The sequence below is a fragment of the Stegostoma tigrinum genome, chromosome 4 (assembly GCF_030684315.1).
Source record: "Stegostoma tigrinum isolate sSteTig4 chromosome 4, sSteTig4.hap1, whole genome shotgun sequence".
NCBI lineage: Eukaryota > Metazoa > Chordata > Chondrichthyes > Orectolobiformes > Stegostomatidae > Stegostoma > Stegostoma tigrinum.
The window spans coordinates 11,096,168-11,117,019 of NC_081357.1; the positions used below are offsets into that span (position 1 = coordinate 11,096,168).

Consider the following 20,852-nt stretch of genomic DNA (forward strand, 5'->3'; position numbering starts at 1 on the left):
ATTTTTATATGGTGAACCGTATCTCAACTACACAGCATTTTGAAAAAAAATTAGGAAGTTTACAAAGTGCCCAGGCCAAAACACCTCCAACGTCATTTAAAAATAAATTCTTCTGATGTCTGGAATCTTGTTGTATAAAAACAGATTTCATGTTTAACTGAAAAATTGCTTAACTATACAACATCCAAAATCCAAATTACTGAAATTACTTTATTACATAAGTTTGCAATTGCGCAAAAGATAAGTGTGGAGCTGGAGGAACATAGCAGGCCAGGCAGAGGAGCAGGAAAGTTGACGTTTCAGTTCAGGACTCCTCTTCAGAAAAAGGGTCCCGACCCAAAACGTCAACTTCCCTGCTCCACTGATGCTGCCTGGCCTGCTCTGCTCTTCCAGCTCCACACTGTTATTGACTCCAGTGAAAACTGCAGATGCTAAGTCTGCAATTATGCAACAGACTTTTCAGAAAAAAAAGAGATAAAAGGGGCAAAGGGGAGCTCATGGCATTAGATTACAGATCTGTCACAATGTCACTCAATTGCAAAACAAGCTCAACTGGCTATGTATTTCCCATCTGTAATAAAGTTACAAGGGAGGCCAAATTTAGCTATACCATCTACTTATGATGATACAGTAGCAAAAGTTGTATGTCATATTGGAAGCAGGTACCATCAACAAATCTCCACAAACAATATCCATGGCATCTGGTCAGTTACATTTCGTTAAAATGCATTTTAACAATCAGAGGGAATATACACTGGGAAAGGACAGGAACTGTTCATTCATGAATCTGGTCTTGGAAATAAAACTGTTCCCCTTTGGTCAGTACAAGTACCTGTTCCTTTACAATGTGAATAAAAGAACATCTACACAATTATTTCACTAACTGCATCCCAACTGCTCAAAGCAGCTGCTCACAACATAAAATCACATGTTCCACCATATCCTTATTTCAGCTCCAGTAAAATACAGTTTTAAAGTTCTGTCCTCCCCAAATGCAATTTTATACCTGAAGAAAATGATAAGTTCTCACCATTTAGTGCCCATTGTGAAAATCACCTCATACTCTATTTTTCACCTATGTTTTACTGAGTAAACTTGCTTGATAGTGGCCCCAAGGGAAAAATTCATACATGATGTTTGCTGTATTGACCAGAAATTGAACTTTGAGGATAATAGCAGCACTGTAGGCTACTGACATGCCTCCTGCCTCCCTCTGGCGTGAGGAACGGATATTAGCAGTGATCCAGATTTGTCATTTCATACTGATACTCAGAAAAGTATTTCCCCGAAAACTTTTACCCCAGTGTGACACCATTTTATTGCCTCCAAATGTATTTGGCCCAAGTGTTTGAGATGGGACAGAGAGAGTGCCTTAAGCAATGTTCATTAGGTGTTGTTTTATTTCTTGATCAGCAGGAATGAGAACAAGAATTTAACACAGGGTTGGGATTGGATGAAAGGCAGGGTTTCCCAAGAAAATGATTATATTTCAGATTTTTGTAGCACTAATTGGGCCTTAGTCAGTAATCCATTACGTCACACCTACCAAAAAAATTGAGTGTTGAGGGTTTCCCTAACACTCCGAAGCCAGTCCCATTTCCATTCAGACTCCAAGGTCTCCCCTGTTGGCCCCAAGTGGAGTGACAACCCATCTTTTGTGAAGCCCTAAGCTAAAATCTGATGCTGTAGTTTCCTGGATGGTAGATTAAGCACCATTGCAATTCCTTTCAGATTATATGCAATTATAGTCACAGCATGAAAATAGACCCTTCGGTCCAACTTGTACACACCAACCAAGTTTCATAAACTAAACTGGTCCCACTTGCCTGCGTTTGGCCTATGCCCCTCTAAACCCTTCCCTATTCATGGCCTATCCAGAATGTCTTTCAAATGTTGTCTCTGTACTTGCATCTAACACTTTCTCTGGCAGTTCATTCCACATACAAACCAAACCATTCTCTGGAAGAGTTCTCTTTTTACCTTAGAAAGGAATGTGTTCTAGTTTTGAACTGCCCCATCCTAGAGAAAAGACCTTTGATATTCACTTTATGCCCCTAGTGATTCTATATATCTCCATAAAAAGGTCACTACTCAACTTGCGTAAGATAGTAGGTCTAGGTTGCCAATAAGCCACAATCAGGTAATCTCCTCACATAGCCAATAACACATAGACCCAGACAAGCAACTGTTCAGAAAGCCTCCAAGGAGCAGGAAAGTCAACGTTTCAGACCAAAACAGAAAAAGGAGCACCCAGAAATAGAGGGAGGTCTTGGGGCTGGGGTAAGTGGGAATGCGATAGGTAGATACAGCTAAGAGATTATAATGATTAGTTTGTGGGAAGGATGGAGTGGATAGGTGAGGGGTAAGATGGACAGGTCAGGCACATGGGGAAACACTTGAGGTTGAGGGATTTTGAAGCTGGCAAAGTCACTACTCAGGCCCTTGGGCCAAGGCTGGACATGTCATCAGGGGTGCGAGGTGGGAAATATGGGCCAACAACTATCTTTAGTTTCCATCCATGTTAATTTCCCCCTCCCACTCCCACGATGACATGCCCATCCTCGGCCTCCTCCAGTGTCAGAGTTAGGCCAAACGTAAACCGGAAGGACAGCACCAGATGTTTTGCCTTGGGAGTTTACAGCCCAAGGGCCTGAATATTGACCGCCAGCTTCAAAATCCCTCCACCCCAAGCATATTCCCATGTGCCTGGCCTATCAAACTCCCTACTCACCTATCTCCTCTACCCTTCCGACTGCCCAATCATTATAATCATTTAGCTGCATGTGCATATCGGCATCCCACCTACCTTTCCTGAGCCCCAACCCTCCTTCCATTTCAGGGCTCTCCTCCTCCTCCCCAGCCCTGGCAAGGAGTTTCAGCCTGAAACACTGACTTTCCTGCTCCTCAGATACTTTCTGAACAGTCGTGCTTGTCTGGCTCCACGTGTTATTGGCTAAGGAGATTACCTGATTGCGGGTCATTGGCATAAGATATAGATCTTGACTGCAAATTGAAGGGTGACCTTTTTATGGAGGTTTATAAAATCATAAGGGGCATAAGGTGAATAGCAAAGATCTTTTCTCTAGGGTGCTTATGGGCCCTGGCTTCCAACATCTATGGTCTTTCAATTTCCTTTCATACCTTTCCATCTTTTAGCATTCAAATATACTGTGGCACGGATTCATTTAAAAACTCAAGTTTTAAACTGAAATTATCATTGTTAAAATAGTTTTCATATGAAAACGCATATTTGAACAGGTGTATTTGAACAGGTGTACTTAAACATTAAGCAACATGTCAAGCAAAACTCTAGAAAACAGAGTGTTAAATAGGATACCACTACTTTAAATAAATTAAACATGTATAACAAAGCTCTTGTACATTTTATACAAAGTCCACATCCAAAGGGAAAACATGACTCAAGGTACTGTTCTGCTCATTCAGAATCAGGCCTGTACAAGATCATATGAGAACAAATTTGATTTCTGCTTTCATTATTGCAGCCTTGGGATTGGACCATAAACCATCAAGATTTACAAATTAGAAAGAGGTGATATAACCTATCATGTTTACATCATGTCTCTGCCACACCAATCCTATTCTGTTGCAAAGATTTTGCATCTCCCTTTGGTTCAAATATTTACTCACTTCTCTCTCATACTGATTTCTGCCTTACATTACATTTAACAATCAGTCCATGCGAATATACTTCAATAAAGAGAGTTCAGCTAATCTCTTTCATTATAATTCTAAAAACGTAATGGCCACTTACTGATGACTTTACCTTCCTCTACACACATCACTAAAGTTTTTGTATGCTTCAGTGGAAATCCTCAAGAGCCATCAACAGTTTGACTCAGTTTCCCAGCCACAGCCTGTCCAATTGAAGGGTGGGTGGCCTGGATGGGGTAGGTTTAGAGGCAGGAATGAGATATCAGGGATCATGAGGGAGTGAAAAGTTGTTGAATGGCCAGGCAACTAAAGGAGGACGACTGAGGAGCAACGTTTAAAGATTATGGGAGGAGATCACAAGGGTCGGGGTTGTGGAGGGGGAAAGTTAGTGAAAGCAGTTAATCCATTTGCTGAGGATGTTAATGAGGCTTGTTTGATGACAGAGAGGGGGTGGGGGGGGTTACTCATCATTGACAGAGAGGAATGTATTTACATATTCCATTCATTTGGTCTCACTTCCCCCTATTATGATAAAGTTTGATAAAGGCATCTGAGGCACCTTTGAAAATTTAAAGTTCATTTATATGGACTTTGGATTTAAAGCTGTTACATTAGTCTGAGACAACTGCTTGAAAAAGGGCACCACGCAAAGAGAAGAAACAGGAGAAAACTGAAATAATTTGGTAGAGACTAAAAGTGCTCAAAACCAAAGCTTAATAGGGCTGCTTCAAAGAACCTTTCCTACTACCGGCACTTCCCTGTAGATTATAATCGAGTTGTTATTGACTCCTCGTATACATTCATTTTTAATTTGGATTTCGAGTTTTTCGTCCACTGTCCACATTGTACGATCAGCGATAAGTACAACCCTAGAGCAAGATGAGTCCGCGCAAACATTTGGCTAATACAGAGAGACATGAAGGACTGCAGATGCGAGGTGCGGGGCTGGAAAAGCTCAGGTCAGACAGCATCAGAGGGGCAGAAAAGTCAACGTTTCGGGCCGCGCTTTTCCAGTTTCGGCTTTTTTCAAAGAGATAATGGACAAAAAACAAAAATCGCTAAACGAACAAGATGCCAAACACGATGCGTGTAAATTAATATTTACCTTTACGGTATCACACGTCTCGAACAATCGAAATGACACTCTCCACATTTTGCGAAGATTTGAATGCACCGCTTCGAAAGCAAAGGCCGGTACCAGTGGTGAGCAGAGACACCCCCCCCTCGGAACAAATAAGCACTCAATTCTCTCCTCCCCAGCATTCAGGCAGGATGTTTTCGACCTCAAAATACCTTCAGATTTTAAAAACCGACAATTACTGCGAAATGATTAATAGCACCCTTTTACTCTCGTTTACATTGCATGAAAGATATCTGATGTGACAACGTGTTGAGGCCAATTATAGCGTTTAAATAAATACTAAAGAAAACCACGTAAATGGCTAACGTTTTGGATTCCTTTAAATGGAAACGTCGTTAATTGCAATTGCAAACAGTAAGTTTTAAAACGGGTTTTCATTGTTTAAACGTTGGGGGGGGGTGGTGGTGATAGGAACCATATCAGATCAGTAGCTGCTCCTATTTTTTTCTCCTACAGAATAAAGCGACTACCCGCCCTCCACCTATCCATATCACTCCACAAATTAGGGAAATAAAACATCTATTACCGCAGAGAGAGCCTGCGTGCCACTTAAGTCGCTTCACATTGCATTCAATTAGAGCCCGGGGCTTTTCCCACAAGCCCAATGCAGGATAACCTGCAATGGGAGGGGGTGGGCCCAATCCTTACCTGCACACAGCTCGAGCCTTAGCAACCGACCAACCTCCGCCCTCACTTCGCTCGCTCCTAAAACCCCAGATCCATGTAAAGGGTCACCCAGAATTAAACTTGCTTTTTAAATACTTTACCCCAGCAAAACAAGAAACAAAACCCACTGCCAGTTTTCAATTCCGAAGCAGCTGGTAAACAAGCGTCGCTGCCGGTCAGGAGAAAGAAAACCGTCAGACTCACCACACCATCGACCAGAGGGGAGGAGGGAATGACGGTCACGAGGCGGAAACCTCGCGTTAGCATCACCCTCGCCATTGACGGCCGCTAAAGGGAGGAGACCTCGCATGGTGACGCCAAGCCCCGCCTGAGCCCAGGTTAGACCACGCCCCAATTTGCGTCGCGGCGGGGAGGGGGCGACAGCGCCATCTCTTACGTCACCCACAGGCCGCACCCATTGCCAGTCCGCTTTTGTCGCCGCTCTCCAAGAAAATATTATTTCTACGTTCTCCTTTTTCCGCCCCGCTAACTCCCCCCGCCCCCGCCTCGCTTTACGCACACGACTCCCCCATCTCGGAACCCGTGCGAACACAGAGGGCCGGCGATCAGCTCCCTGTCATTTGCTGCAGAAGCTAACGGACAGTCTGAAAAACAAGACACAAAACCGCCGCGCGGTCCCCGCACGTGCCCCCCACCCCCCAAAGCTCGGTCGGGGCCGCGGAAGGTCATCGATTCGGCTGGTGTCGTTCGTCGCCTCTTTGGTAATGTTGTTATATAATCTAATATAACTAAATAATGTTATTAATCTACAGTGAGTGTCTCCTTCTCTTTCTCACACACACAGCGAAAAGCTTCATTGCGCCTCGGTCCTGTCGTACTTTTTTGGCCCGGGGCCTACTCATTCTAATTCTGTGGATTCCCTCTGGCTGCGAGCTGAGATGGAGGAATGACTGGTGCCCGCGGTAGATTAGGATAGGGGTGATGACTTGTCTGGGGCCAGCCGTAGATTAGGATGGAGGTAAAGGATTGATTGGTGCCAGCAAGATGACAAAGTGTGGAGCTGGATGAACACAGCACGCCAAGCAGCTTCTTAGGAGCACAAACTGTTTAGGCTGAGAGGAGCTGGTGGATTGAGTGGTGCCAGCAGTGAATCACGAATGGGAGTATATTGACTTATTCTAGCAGTGGTTAAACTTGGGGATATTGACTTTTTCCAGCATTGGTTAAGATGGCGGGTATTGACTTATTCCAGCAGTGGTTAATAGAACATAGAACAGTACAGGCTCTTTGGCCCATGATGTTGTGCCAAACTTTTACCTTAATCCTGAAGTCAATCTAACCTCCACTCCTACCTTATGCTAATCAGCCATATGCCTATCTAATAGCCGCTTAAATGCCCCTAATGAGGCCAACTCCACTACCCTCTCCGGCAATGTATTCTATGCTGTACCACTCTGAGTAAGGAACCTACCTCTGATGTCTCCCTGATATCTACTTCCTTTCACTTTAAAACTATCCCCCCTCATAATAGCTACCTCCACCCTCGGAAAAAGTCTCTGGCTGTCAATGCTATCTATACCTCTGATCGTTTTGTACACTTCTATTAAGTCACCTCTCAACCTTTGGCGGTCTAAAGAGAAAGCCCTAACTCTCTCAACCCTTCCTCGTAAGATCCTCCTTCCATTCCAGGCAACATCCTGGTAAATCTCCTCTGCACCTTTTCTAGCCACCATTTCTTTCTTGTAATGAGGCGACCAGAACCAGACACAATTCTGCAGAACTGGACAACCAGAGGTTGGGGTTAAAGTTGGGGGTATTGACTTACTCCAGCAGTGGTTAAGGTTGGGGGCATTGATTGGTGTCAGAAATGGATTAGGGTAGGGGAACTTTGACAGGTACTAGCAGTGGTTTAACTTTGTCTGAAGAGAGGCTGGGTGAGCCCACACCTGGAGGACTATATGCAGTTTTGTTCCCCTTAATTAAGAAATACTGTGTTTAATAAAAAGCGAAAGAACTGTGGATGCCGAAAATCAGGAATAAAAATAGAGGTTGCTGCAAAAGTTCAGATTTGGCAGCATCTGTGAAGAAAAAAAATCAGGGTTAATGTTTTGGGCCCAGTGACCCATTCTGAGGTTGAATACTGTGCTTGGCCTACAGAGAGTGCATTGAATTGGTTTTTTGATGCAGAATGATTTTGGAATTGACAGGATTGATCTAAAGGGAGGGATTGTCTACAGTAGGCCTATCTTCTCTGTGGTAAGAACAGTGAGAGGATGTGTCACTGCAGCATGTACTAATTTGCAGGGAGAATGATCTCCTGGCTAGGGAATCCAGAGCTAGGTGTTCACAGTTTAAAAAGTTGGGGGTTGTTCATTTAGGGCTGAGATCAGGAGAAATGCTTTTATAGAAAAGGTGTTTAGTCATTGAATATTAGAACATAGAACAGTGCAGACTCTGGCTCACGATGTTGTGCCAACCTATTATCCTACTAAGATCAATCTACCCTACATATCTTTTGTTGTTCTCCACAGAGGCTATCTGCTCTGCTGAGTATTTTAGACATTTTCTATATTTATTTTGGATCTACCGTTTTGCAGGATTTTGCTGTATTATTGTTGTTGTAGCCTCAATTTAAGATTTATCACTTATAACGTGGATATTACCTTGTTTTGCAAGTTTGAAGAAGATCCAGATCTCTGTGGCTTCATGGAATATAAGTATTGATTGACAGGTTTGCGTACCACTTGTCATCTTGGGAGAATGGAGAAATTAAATTTAAATTTAAACTTCTCCAAAGGAATGCAGGCCCAGTCTAGGCAACTTGGCCTCCTCATATAATCCTTTTGATCTGGTATCTTTAGGAGAAACATAGAAAATTGGAGTGAGAGTAAGCCATTCAATCCTTCAGACTTGCTCTGCCATTCAATTCCTGGCTGATCATCCAATTCGGTACTTTGTTCCTACTTTCTTCTCATGCGCCTTCATCCATTTAGCACTAAGAACTACATCTAACATCACCTTTAAAATATTCTGTAGCAGAGAATTCAACTGTCTGGTGAAGACATTACTTTCCACCTCAGTAGTAACTGACCTCCCCCATATTTTTAGACTGTGATTGCTGATTCTGGACTCCCTGGCCATTGGGAACTGCTATGGTTATCTGTTCTGATGAATCAGTGCAGCACCCTCCTGAGGCCACTTTTTCCTTCGTAGATGATATAAGCAGGTATAATTCCTGTGACCGGTTAAGCATTTTTTTATTATTCATTCACCGGATGAGGGCATTGCTGGCTAGCCAGCATTTATTGCCCATTCCTAATTGCCCAGAGAGTGATAAAGAGTCAGCCACGTTGCTGTGGGTCTGGAGTCACATGTAGGCCAGACCAGGTAAGGATGGCAAGTTCCTCCCCTTAAGGGGATTAGTGAACCAGATGGGTTTTTCCAACAATTGGCAAAGAATTCATGGTCATCATTAAAGTCAATTCCAGATGTTTATTGAATTCAAATTCCATCATCTGCCATGGCAGGATTTGAACCCAGGCCCCCAGAACTTTATCTGGATCTCTGGATTAACAGTGCAGCAATAATACCACTGGGCCATCACCTCCCCACTACTGGTTCCACTATTCAATACAGCTATGACTAACCTGTGGCTCATTAGTTCGAAAACATCGTGGATAACATCATCAGTGCAGCCTCCGATGAAGTGCTGTTGTGTTTTTCTGCCTAGTATTTAAACTCTGGGGTCTGTTGGATTTGATTACCTCATGAATAAATAAATCATGGCTGATCGTCCAACTCAATCGCTTAATCTTGCTTTCTCCCCATAACCTTTGATCCCATTCACCTCAAGTGCTATATCTAACCACCTCTTGAATATATTTAGTGTTTTGGCATGAACTGCTTCCTATGGTAATTAATTCCACAGGCTCATCGTCCTCTGGGTGAAGAAATGTCTCCTTATATCATCTTAAATGGTCTACCCTGAATCCTCGGACTGGAATCCCTGGTTCTGGACACAACCACCATTGAGAACGTCCTCCCTGTATCTACCCTGTCTATTCCTGTTAGAATTTTATAATTCTCTTGCGATTCCCTCCTCATTTATCAGAACTCCAGCAAAAGCAATCCTAACCTAGTCAATCACTCCTCATACATCAGACCTGCTATCCCAGGAATCAGCCTGGTAAAGGGGATCCTTCCTCAGAAAAGGAGACTGAAACTGTGCACAATATTCTCGGTGTAGCCTCACTAAGGCTCTTTATAACTGCAACAACACATCCCTGCTTCTGTATTTGAAACCCCTCGCAATGAAGGCCAACATACCATTTGCCTTCTTTACTGTCTGCTGCACCTAAATGAGTACCTTCAGTGATTGGTGCACAAGGACACCTGGAATTGGAGTTTGTATGTTTACAGATTTTAAAGCGAAGATTCGAGTGCAGGTCAGCTTTAGATGCCTGGCAGGAGAGGAAAGAAATCTGAGAGGCTGCCTCTTCTGTCTTCAGAAGGCTGTCACCAACAAGGTTTGGTTGTGAACAAAAACAGAAGTTGCTGGAAAAGCTCAGTAGGTCTGACGGCATCTGTGAAGAGAAATCAGAGATAAAATTTTGGGCCTGGTAACCCTTGCTTAGAATGCGAGTTCTGAGGAATGTTAACCTGAAATGGCTAACTCTGATTTCTCTTCACCGATGCAACCAGACCTGATGAGCATTTCCAGCAGTGTCTGTTTTTTGTTTCTGATTTAAAGCATCTGCAATTCTTATAAGGCATGGGTGTAGTTTAACAAAGATCCTACTTTGTGAAGAAGGAAATGGAGCAGAAGAGATCCGCATTTCTTGTGTGGCTTGGAAAAACCTTTCTTCCAAACATTCTGGTTATGACTAGGGAAAATTCCTTTTAAAAAATGTTTTATTCATTTGTAATCAAGTATGCAGTTCAGATAACTGGATGTGTGTCAGGCCAGTTTTGACATAACTGACTGCATGTGAGTTACATAATTTGCTGTAGATAGTAGGATACACAAGATAAAGTGTGAAGCTGGATGAACACAGCAGGCCAAGCAGCATCTCAGGAGCACAAAAGCTGACGTTTCGGGCCTAGACCCTTCATCAGAGAGTAGGATGTACAAGACTTGGCTTGATTCAGCGTAAAGATAAAACTTTTGAAACAGTTAAAGTAGAAGCCAGCAAATAATTGACAACATTCATAAATAAAAAAAGGATGCAAAATATTAAAAGGATTTTAGTAAGCCAATCTGAAAGGATTTTTATTGACAGTATGTTACACCAATGCAGTCTCTGTGCCGTGTGGTGTAAATCTCAATGTTTTTGTCTTCAGGTTCCTTATGGCTCTGTTCAGGAAATGCATCGTACCATTTACTCGTACAACAGAAATAATGAACAAAATGTTCAGGTACTGCACGTTCTTTTTGCCTATCAATCCTGGGATTCCAGTCTGCCTCCAAAGGGTGGTTGTTGCTGTTTAAAAAGGCCAGCTTCTTTCAAACCTATATTGAAAGAAAAACTTAGATTTCTAAAGAGCTTATGACTTTCTCCGAATCATCACAAGATAATTCGGACGCAGTGAATTTCTTAAATGCAATTACTAATGTTATAAATGCATACATGACAATTGTTTATGTACACCAGATTGCACAAACACCAATGATTTAATCGGTCTGTTAATCTACTGCATTGGTTGAGGGATCTTTCGCGTGTAATGGAGCAGACAGGCAGCGCCGCTTTTTAGCACGTGAATGAACTGAATGCAGTTTACAGTAGTAAGACATAAACATAATCCTGCCTTACTTGATCTAACCATATCAGCATTGTATGTAATTCAATTTTCCCTTGTCCTACACTATTCACCTCAATAACTCTTCATGGTAGCATGTCCCACATTGTAACCAATTTTTGAGTAAGGCATTTTGCCTTGAAATTTTTATTGGATTCATTAGTGACTACGTTCTATTAATGACATCTAGCTTGGGTCTTGTGGATAGGTAGAAACATTTTATTTATCTTCTTGAATCTGTGAATTAATAGGAACTTCAATTTGGTCATCTTTCAGATGTTTCTTCTCTGGACAAAAAGGCTCCTGTGTTTCCTGACAGATGATGCCTGAGATGTTATACCTACTAAATCATTTTTTTTTGCCTTTACCTCTGCCTCTGTTTCTTTTTGATAATGTGGAAGTCAGAACCTTTAATTAAAATCTAACCAAAAGTCCATGCAAGTTGAGCATAATCTTTCACCCTTTCAGTTCTGAAATCAGAAATCAATCTTCGTAATTTTTTTTATTGGTCTTGTCCTTGCTACACAGTAATTTATGAATGTATATTCCCAAGATCCATTTGCTCTGACTTCAAAACTTATTTTGCGATGTGTACATACATGCCATCGAAATGCACACCTCAAGCTTATCTATATCGGAACAGTTTTACCACTTACACGTCTATTCCGCACATTTTTTTAACATCTTGTACTTGCTAGATGAGACATGGCAGATTGATTGAATAGTGTCTAGAAGGGTAAGAAGGGTTTTCAACCTTAAAACTGACATTGGTATCTCTCTTCTCTAATATTTAAAAATACCCTTCATTCTCTCTCCATATTTCAGTGCTTCAGCAGCCTGTACAGCCATACAGAAAATGACCAGAGTACGGGTAGTGGACAACAGTTCTCTTGGCAACACCCCTTATCATAGACCACCCAAATGCATCCATGTGTATACCAAAAATGGAATTGGTAAGGTTGGAGACAAAATATTACTGGCAATCAAAGGGCAAAAGAAGAAGGCATTGATTGTAGGTCATCGGATGCCTGGTCCAAGGATGACACCTAGATTTGACTCCAACAATGTGGTGCTTATTGAAGATAATGGGAACCCAACAGGGACACGCATCAAAGTGCCAATCCCCAGTAGCCTGCGTCAGATGGACGGTGATTATTCCAAAGTTTTGGCAATTGCTCAGAAATTTGTCTGATGGATTTCCTGAGTTACTGAGAGAATTATCAACGGTGGCCTTCATTTATGGAGAGAAGTAACTTTCTCGTGCAGATCAAGCATGGCTTCCATTCTAGCATCTCGGACATTTGATGTTGCGAAAGTTAATGTTGGTTCACTTACAACAGCTGTAAACTTACACATTAAATATCTTGTACCTCACATGCCCTTGCCCATAAGCTTCACTTCCTATTGTTTTCCATCTAGTTTCCGGTGCAAATTGTTACACTTGCTATTTCACTCCAAATTTTTCTCAGCTGGCCTTATATAGTGGCCACAGCCAACAGCATGGTCTTTTTGATGTGTTACTGAAGCATTTTTTCCCTATCTTGTCTCCATTTTGTAACTGACAGTGTGACAGGCTGAATGGGCTTCTCTTTGGATAAAATGAATGTTGCTGGAATATTGCTAATTAACTGCAAAATAGTTTTAAGTGCAAAGTTGTGGAGCTGATTTAGGAAGAGAATCTGAGAATATGGTGCACCTGCAAGTGGTGTGGAGAAGGTACTTGACACCCCAGAATACGGAAGTAGAGGAATTGCATTCTGCTTGGCATAATACTCCTTAGGGATGTTACCAAGGCAGCATGTAGAAATAAAAACAGCATATTATTTCAGTCAGAGATAGCATGGACTGCAGATACTGGAATCGGAGACTACACAGTGTGGAGCTGGGGGAACACAGCAAGCCAGGCAGCATCAGAGGAGCAGGAAAGTTGACATGCAGGGTTGGGACCCTTCAGAAATGGAAAGGGGGAAGGGAGCTGGGAAATAAATAGAAAGAGGAGGGGTGGGGCTGGGGAAGGTAGGTGGGATGGGGATAGGTGAGTGCAGGTAGGGAGTGGTGGGGATTGGTCAGTGCGATGAGTGGGGCAGATAGGTGGGAGAGATGGACAGGTTATGTCAGGTCAAGGAGGTGGGGCTGAGAGGGAGTGTTGGACATGGGATGAGGCCGGGGGTGGGCCAATTTGAAAACTGGTGAATTCCATGTTCAGGCCATCGGGCTGTAGGCTCCTGAGATAGAATATGTAGTGTTGCTCCTCCAGTTGGTGGGTGGTGTCATTGTGATACTGGAGGAGGCCCAGCATGGGCATATCACCCAGAGAGTGGGAGGAGGAGTTAAAGTGGCTGGCGAGCAGTAGGTGTTGTCATTTGTTGTGTACAGAGCGCAGATGCTCTATGAAACGGTCTCTGAGTCTACGCTTGGTCTCACTGATGTGGAATATCACAACTTAACTGGTAGAGTATGGTATTACTTATGCTACTGTCCAACAGCCGTCACAAAACATATACAATCCCAATGAGACCACCAAAATGGCCAATTTACCTGGCTGAATGCTGCTGAAGCTGAAAGCAATTCAGACCAGGTTATATTAGCATCTACAAAAGCAGTGAAAGAGAGGATTTATAATCTACAGCTGTGCAATTTAAAATATATCCCCTTGGAGTCCCAAATACAAAGTGCATACAATCACGATTAAGACAGCCAAAAAAGGTATTTGGCTTAATCATATGCTATGGATTGGAAAAGAAGGCACAAGTTAAACAAAATGCCGGCAAATAAAAGATCAAAGCATGGAAGGTAATATCTCATACTCCTGTTGTTTTCAGCAAAGTTGACGTCGTTCTCTTTAGGATGTTTAAAAATTCATTGGGGGATTTAGGCATCATTGTCAGCATTTAATGCCCATCTGTGGTTGTCCTCGAAGGTAATGGTAAGCTGCTACCTTGAACTACTGTGGTCCGTGAATTGTGGGTGGATCGACAATGCCACTAGAAAGGGAATTCAATGATTTTGACACTGAAGGAAATGCAGTACATTTCCAAAATCCAAACGGTGAGTATCTTGGAGGGGAACTTGCAGGTGGTTATATTCCCATTATCTGCTGCCCTTGTCGTTCAAGATGGAATTCATCATGGGCTCAGAAGATGCTGCCTAAGGAACTTTGGTGAATTTCTGCAGTGCGTCTTATAGATTTTTTACACTGATAATGGCAGTCATTCTTGAACCCTATCGTTGATCAGGGTCTTTCTTGTCTCAGAATTCTTTCTTTGAAACTTCCTTGTGTTTTTTTCACAAATAGGAAAGGAGAAATGGATATTTTCTGTTTTCAGGCTTTGGTGTGTCCTCTTGTCGGCTGCTTTTGGTGCTTACTGCTTTTTAACACACTTCGGATCAATTAATCAGAAGGCTATTGTCAGGCAGAATTTTTTTAACTCGAAAGATTTCCAGTGCTGCTCAGTCTTGAATTCTCCCTCACGCTGCTTCAAAAGTAACCTTGCATTGCATAACTCAGCATAATGCAGCATTCGATTATAAAGTTGCAAAACCTTCCTGGCTTTTGAGGCATAACTGATGAACTTTCATTTCAGTTTCAAAGAAAGTTCGAAAAATGTCGTCTGTGACAAGAGGGATTGCAGACCTGAGATATGGAGGGTATCTTGGTATACAAATCATAAAATATTAGTGTGCATTTACAACAGGTGATAAAAATGCAAATGGAATTATTTATTTATTGAGACAGAATTAAAAGTAAAAACAGGGATGTTGTGCAAGACCTTACTGAGATCAAAACTGTCCACAGTTTTGGTTTTCTTTGCACTTAAAGTATACGAAATTCCCCACGTTCTGATAAAGCTATGATAATAGAAAACATGGACCAGGCTACTGTACACAGATCAACAATCATGAAATTTTATCATATTATTGTACTAGTAAGAATATTAATCCATTGTAAAACTTCCCTACACAAACACACACATGCATGCGCACAAGATGAACCAAAGAATGGGGATTATGGTGAAGGGGAAAAAGGTGGACAGCAGTTTGGTGGCCCCACTTCACAGAATTTGGTGAGATGATCCTTTTGACTTGTTCTTTTATTTCCTACATGCGATAAGATATAGGAGCAATTAGCCCACTGGTCTGCCGTTTGATGTACAAATATGTTTATCATAGAATTCCTACAGTGCAGACCATTCGGCCTGTTGAGTCCACACTTACCATCTGAAGGATGACCCTGTAAGCCTGCATTTCCCATGACTAATCTATCGAGCCTGCTCATCTTTGGAGTGTGGGAGGAAACCAGAGCATCCATAGGAAACACATGCAGACATGGGGAGAATTTGCAAACCCCACACGGTCACCTGAGGCTGCAATTGAACTTGGGTCTGTGGTGCTGTGAGGTAGCAATGCTAACCACTGTGCCACCCCAGTGGAATTTCTCAATCTTATTCTGCCAACACTTTGTAATTTTTGACCCCCTTACCAATCAAGGCCTTATCCATCTCTGTCTTAAATATATTCCATTACAGCCTCCACATATTGTATTCCATCTGCCACTCCTTTTTGCCCACCCCTTTTTGCCCACTCTTGCCTGCCAAAGTTGTTCTGAAAGACTCCCAGCTTCCTCAGATTGCAGAGAGGTCAGCCAAATGGATCTCATAGAATATGAGTTCCCTGATTGAGGAATTAATCTACTCCAATCAGGGAATCCTGGCTGACAGATATGAACATGAGCGTCGGGGTTCTGCTCACTGTAGGAACCTGCTGTGTGCTGGCTGGGGCAGTGTCACGTGCAATGCATGTGTAAAGGGTGAATTCGTGACATCATTACGAGAGTGGGATGCTGAGAGATCAGTTGGTGTGTGGGATTAATGATGTGACCAGGCAAAAGAGCCCACTAGCTGATGCCCAGCTGGACTTCAAACAGACACGACAGCTGGCTTTTTTGTTAGAAAATATGGCAAGTGGAGCTAATGGGTTACAGCGTACGCTGATGATAGTGGATACCATCGCCAAGCTTTCTGAGCCTGGGGACGCATGACTGAAGGCAATTACATCGCCTCATTCAGGACGTATCCTGAACAAAGGGATCCTAGGTCAGTGCATAGCAGAGCCCCAAAACAAAGCTAAGCCTTGGCCGAACATGTCAAATTTTCTCAAGCATTTGGGGCTCCGGTATTCGGACACAACACAGCAAAAGAGACCCACTAGGCCTGAACTGATTAAGAGTACGCGTAGGTCCTTCCTTGCTTTTAATGATAGCGCCCAATTTTACAATAGACAATAGGTACTGGAGTAGGCCATTCGGCCCTTCGAGCCAGCACCACCATTTATTATGATCATGGCTGATCATCCACAGTCAGTATCCTGATCCTGCCTTATCCCCATAACCCTTGATTCCACTATCTTTAAGAGCTCTGTCTGTCTCTTTCTTGAAAGCATCCAGAGAGTTGGCCTCCACTGCCTTCTGGGGCAGAGCATTCCATATATCCACCACTCTCTGGGTGAAGAAGTTTTTCCTCAACTCTGTTCTAAATGGCCTACCCCTTATTTTTAAACTGTGTTCTCTGGTCCTGGACTCACCCATCAGCGGAAACATGCTTCCTGCCTCCACAGTGTCCAATCCCTTAATAAGCTTATACATCTCAATCAGATCCCCTCTCATCCTTCTAAACTCAAGAGTATACAAGCCCAGTCACTCCAATCTTTCAACATATGATAGTCCCGCCATTCCGGGAATTGACCTTGTGAACCTACGCTGCACTCCCTCAATAGCAAGAATGTTCTTCCTCAAATTGGGAGACCAAAACTGCACACAGTACTCCAGGTGCAGTCTCACCAGGGCCCTGTACAGCTGCAGAAGGACCTCTTTGCTCCTATACTCAATTCCTCTTGTGATGAAGGCCAACATGCTATTAACTTTCTTCACTACCTGCTGTACCTGCATGCTTGCTTTCATTGACTGATGCACAAGAACACCTAGATCTCATTGTGCTTCCCCTTTACCTAACTTGACTCCATTGAGATAGTAATCTGCCTTCCTGTTCTTGCCACCAAAGAGTATAACCACACATTTATCCACATTAAACTGCATCTGCCATGCATCCGTACACTCACCTAGGCTGTCCAAGTCACCCTGTATTCTAATAACATCCTCCTCACATTTCACACTGCCACCCAACTTTGTGTCATCAGCAAATTTGCTAATATTACTTCTAATGCCTTCGTCTATATCATTAATATATATCGTAAACAGCTGCGGTCCCAGCACCGACCCTTGTGGTACCCCATTGGTCACTGCCTGCCATTCCGAAAGAGACCCGTTTATCACTACTCTTTGCTTCCTGTCAGCCAGCCAATTTTCAATCCAACTCAGTATTTTGTCCCCAGTACCATGTGCCCTAATTTTGTTCACCAATCTCCTATGCAGGATTTTATCAAAGGCTTTCTGAAACTCCAGGTACACTACATCCACTGGCTCTCCCTTATCCATCTTCATAGATACATCCTCAAAAAATTCCAGAAGATTAGTCAAGCACAATTTCCCCTTCGTAAATCCATGCTGGCTCTGACCTGTTCTGTTACTGCTATCCAAATTAGTTGTAATTTCATCTTTTATAATTTTGTATCATCCGCAAACTTACTAATCATACCTTTTACGTGCACACCCAGATCATTTATGTAAATAACCAATAACAAAAGGTCCCAGCACTGATCCTTGTGGCACACGAGTCACAGGCCTCCAGTTCAAAAAACAAACTTCAACCATCACCCTCTCCTTCCTACTATCGAGCCAATTTTGAACCCAAGTAGCTACCTCTCCCTGATTCCCGTGCAACATAACTTTCATGACTAGCCTGCCGTGCGAGACTCTGTAAAATGCCTTACTGAAGTCCATATAGACGACATCCCCTCATCCATTCTCTTGGTTACCTCTTCAAAAAACACATTACCAGTATCCGAGACAGGGTTGGATGAACTGGATCCATTGCGAAAATGCCCCAGGAGATCAGGCCTATATCCCAAGACTTAGAAGGGTGAAGGATAGTGATTGGAATGAGGTTGACCAAGCGGATCTCACAGAATATGGGTTCCCTGATTGGGACTGTTAACCTCACCCAATCAGCAAGTCCTGGCTGACAGATATACACAGGAGTGTGAGGAATTGTGCTCACTGTTGGAGCAAGCATGATGCTTGCTGGGTTAGTGTCATCTACTAAGCATGTATGAATAAAGGCTGACTTAGTGATGGGATACTGGCCTTTGTGGAGTTATTTAACTCAACACTACATCTACAAACTAAACCCCATTTGGGAATGACATTGCCATGGGTAGCTTGGCTTATGTTGCATCCTACTGACAGAACACTTCATTCTGGACAATTTGGGAAGTCTAACATATTGTCTCAGCCAGTTCAATTCACTCCACTTAATGTGGAATTTGCTACAACAGAAGGAGGAGAGGTCACTGATTTTATTTAAGCAAGAAATAAATGGATCAGCCATGATCATATGGAATGGTGGAGCAGGATCAAAAAGTCAAAAGGCCTGCTTCTGCACCTGGTTTCCATGTTCCTGTATCAACAATGGCTGAAAGCATTGGATATTGCAAAGGCTTTGGGTCCTGACAACATTCTGGTAATAGTACAGAAATCTTGCACTCTAGAACCAATCATGCGCTTAGGCAAGTTCAAACAAAAATTTTGGAGAAAACTCTGAAACCATCTGTGGAAAGAAAGCAGAGTCAACATTTTGGGCTCAGTGACCTTCGTTGGTACTGGTTCTAGTGGCGTTTATTCCTCAATGTGGAAATTTGCCCCTGTACCGTTCACAAAAACAGCATAAATCTAAAATTGCCAATTGCTGCAGTATCAGTCTACTTGCAATCATCAATAAAGTGATGGAAGGAGTTACTGACTTTCTAGTGGCACTTGTAAACGAATAGTCCACTCATTAATGCTCAAAGCATGTTTTGCCTGGGTCACTTAGCTTCTGATCTCATTAGACATCAGGTCCAATAATGGACAAAAGAACTGAGTGTGAAGGGTGAGATGAGATGCGAGTGATTGCTTTTGATATCAAGGCAGCATTTGAGTATGGCGTCAAGGAACCCTAGCAGGATTTGAGACAGTGGAATCAGGGGAAAAATTCTCCACTGATTTGGGTCATATCTGGCACAAAGAAAGATGTTTGTAGTCATTGGAGTCAGTTGTCTCAGTTTAGGAGTATTATTGCAGGAGTTCCTCAAGGTAATAACCTGAATCTAACTATGACCTTCTCTCTAACATAAGATTAGAGTGGGGATGTTCACTGATGAGAACAAAATGTTCTGCACCATTCGTGACCCTTCAATTTCCAAACGTGTCCAAATTCAGCAAGATCTGGACAACATACAAGCATGCTGATAGTTGCATGAATGTTTCTTGCAACTTAAATGCTAGTCAATGACCGTCTTCAACAAAAGATGATATAACCACCATCCTTTGATGTTCAGTGAGAATACCATCACTGAAACCTGCACTGGCAACATCCTGGGTAACTATTGACTGGTAACTAAACTAGACCAGCCACATAAGTATAGTGGCTGTGAGGCCAAGTCAGAGACTAAGAATTAAATGAAAACCAAAAGAACTGCAGATGCTGTAAATCAGAAATCAAAACAGAAGTTGTTAGAAAAGCTCAGCAGGTCTGGCAGCATCTACGAAGACAAGTCAGAGTTAACATTTTGGGTCTGGTGACCTTTCCTCAGAACTGATAGGAAAATGTTGGTTTATACACAGAAGATAGGGTGGGGGCAGGGGTCAGGAGTAAATGATAGATGAAGTAGAGTCTGTCCAATTGTTCTTCTCTCCCTTTGGGCTCACTGGACCCAAAACTAACTCTAATTTCTCTTCACAGATGATGCCAAACCTGCTGAGCTTTTCCAGCAATTTCTGTTTATATTGCAGGGACCAAGAATTCTTTGGTGAGTAATCCATTTTCTGTCTCGCATTGTCCATCCACTATCTGCAACACATATCAGGAATGCGATGGAATACTCTTCAGATCCCTGGATGAGTGCTGCTCCAACAACACTCAGGAAACACTGTACCATCCAGGATAAAGCAACCCATTTAATTGATTCCCATTCCATCACTTTTAATGCTCATTCCTTCCACCACCGCATACAATGGCAACAGTATATACCATCAACAAGATGCACTGCAGTAACTCAACAATGAACGTTTAACACCACCATCCAGAACCATGACCCATAGCAAGGCATCAGATGTAAGGGAACACCAACACCCATGAGTTCCTCTCAAAACCACCACCTGCAAATTCCCCTCCTAGCTGTTCATCAACCTGGTTTGGAATTATTTCACTGTTTCTTCATTGTTGTTGGCATTCCCTTTCTGAAAGCACTGTTCCTATATACCAAGGATTGCAGTGGTTCAAGTGTTAGCTCACCACCAATTTCTTGAGGGCATCTAAGGGTTTGGCGATAAATGTTGGCCCAGCTAGAAATGCCCATATCCTGTTAAAAACTTAGGAACCAAACAGCCAGCTGCGTTACAACGGGAGGTGCTCAAGCATGTGAGAATTGGAAGAGTGAAGAGATTTTGAAGACTTATAGGATT

The 20,852-nt window shown here is 42.7% G+C and overlaps 2 protein-coding genes across 5 annotated transcripts in view; one reads left to right on the plus strand and one right to left on the minus strand.

Moving 5' to 3' along the window:
• The window catches only part of LOC125452287 (CSC1-like protein 2), a 215,780-nt gene extending 210,020 nt beyond the window's left edge, over window positions 1–5,760 (minus strand). For 3 of the 4 annotated variants that reach the window (XM_048530518.2, XM_048530519.2, XM_048530515.2), the window contains exon 1: window positions 5,462–5,711. The gene's annotated coding sequence lies outside the window, so the exon portion shown is untranslated. Of the gene's footprint in view, window positions 1–5,461 lie in introns of all 4 variants that reach the window. The other variant, XM_048530516.2, reaches the window with a different exon arrangement.
• Window positions 5,761–5,859: 99 nt separating this feature from the next.
• mrpl14 (mitochondrial ribosomal protein L14) lies at window positions 5,860–12,610 on the plus strand. The gene is made up of 3 exons (XM_048531205.2): window positions 5,860–6,201; window positions 10,781–10,855; window positions 12,062–12,610. Exons 2-3 carry the CDS (start codon window positions 10,788–10,790, stop codon window positions 12,426–12,428), a joined length of 435 nt encoding a protein of 144 aa, XP_048387162.1. The 5' UTR covers window positions 5,860–6,201; window positions 10,781–10,787; the 3' UTR covers window positions 12,429–12,610.
• Window positions 12,611–20,852: the final 8,242 nt, after the last annotated feature.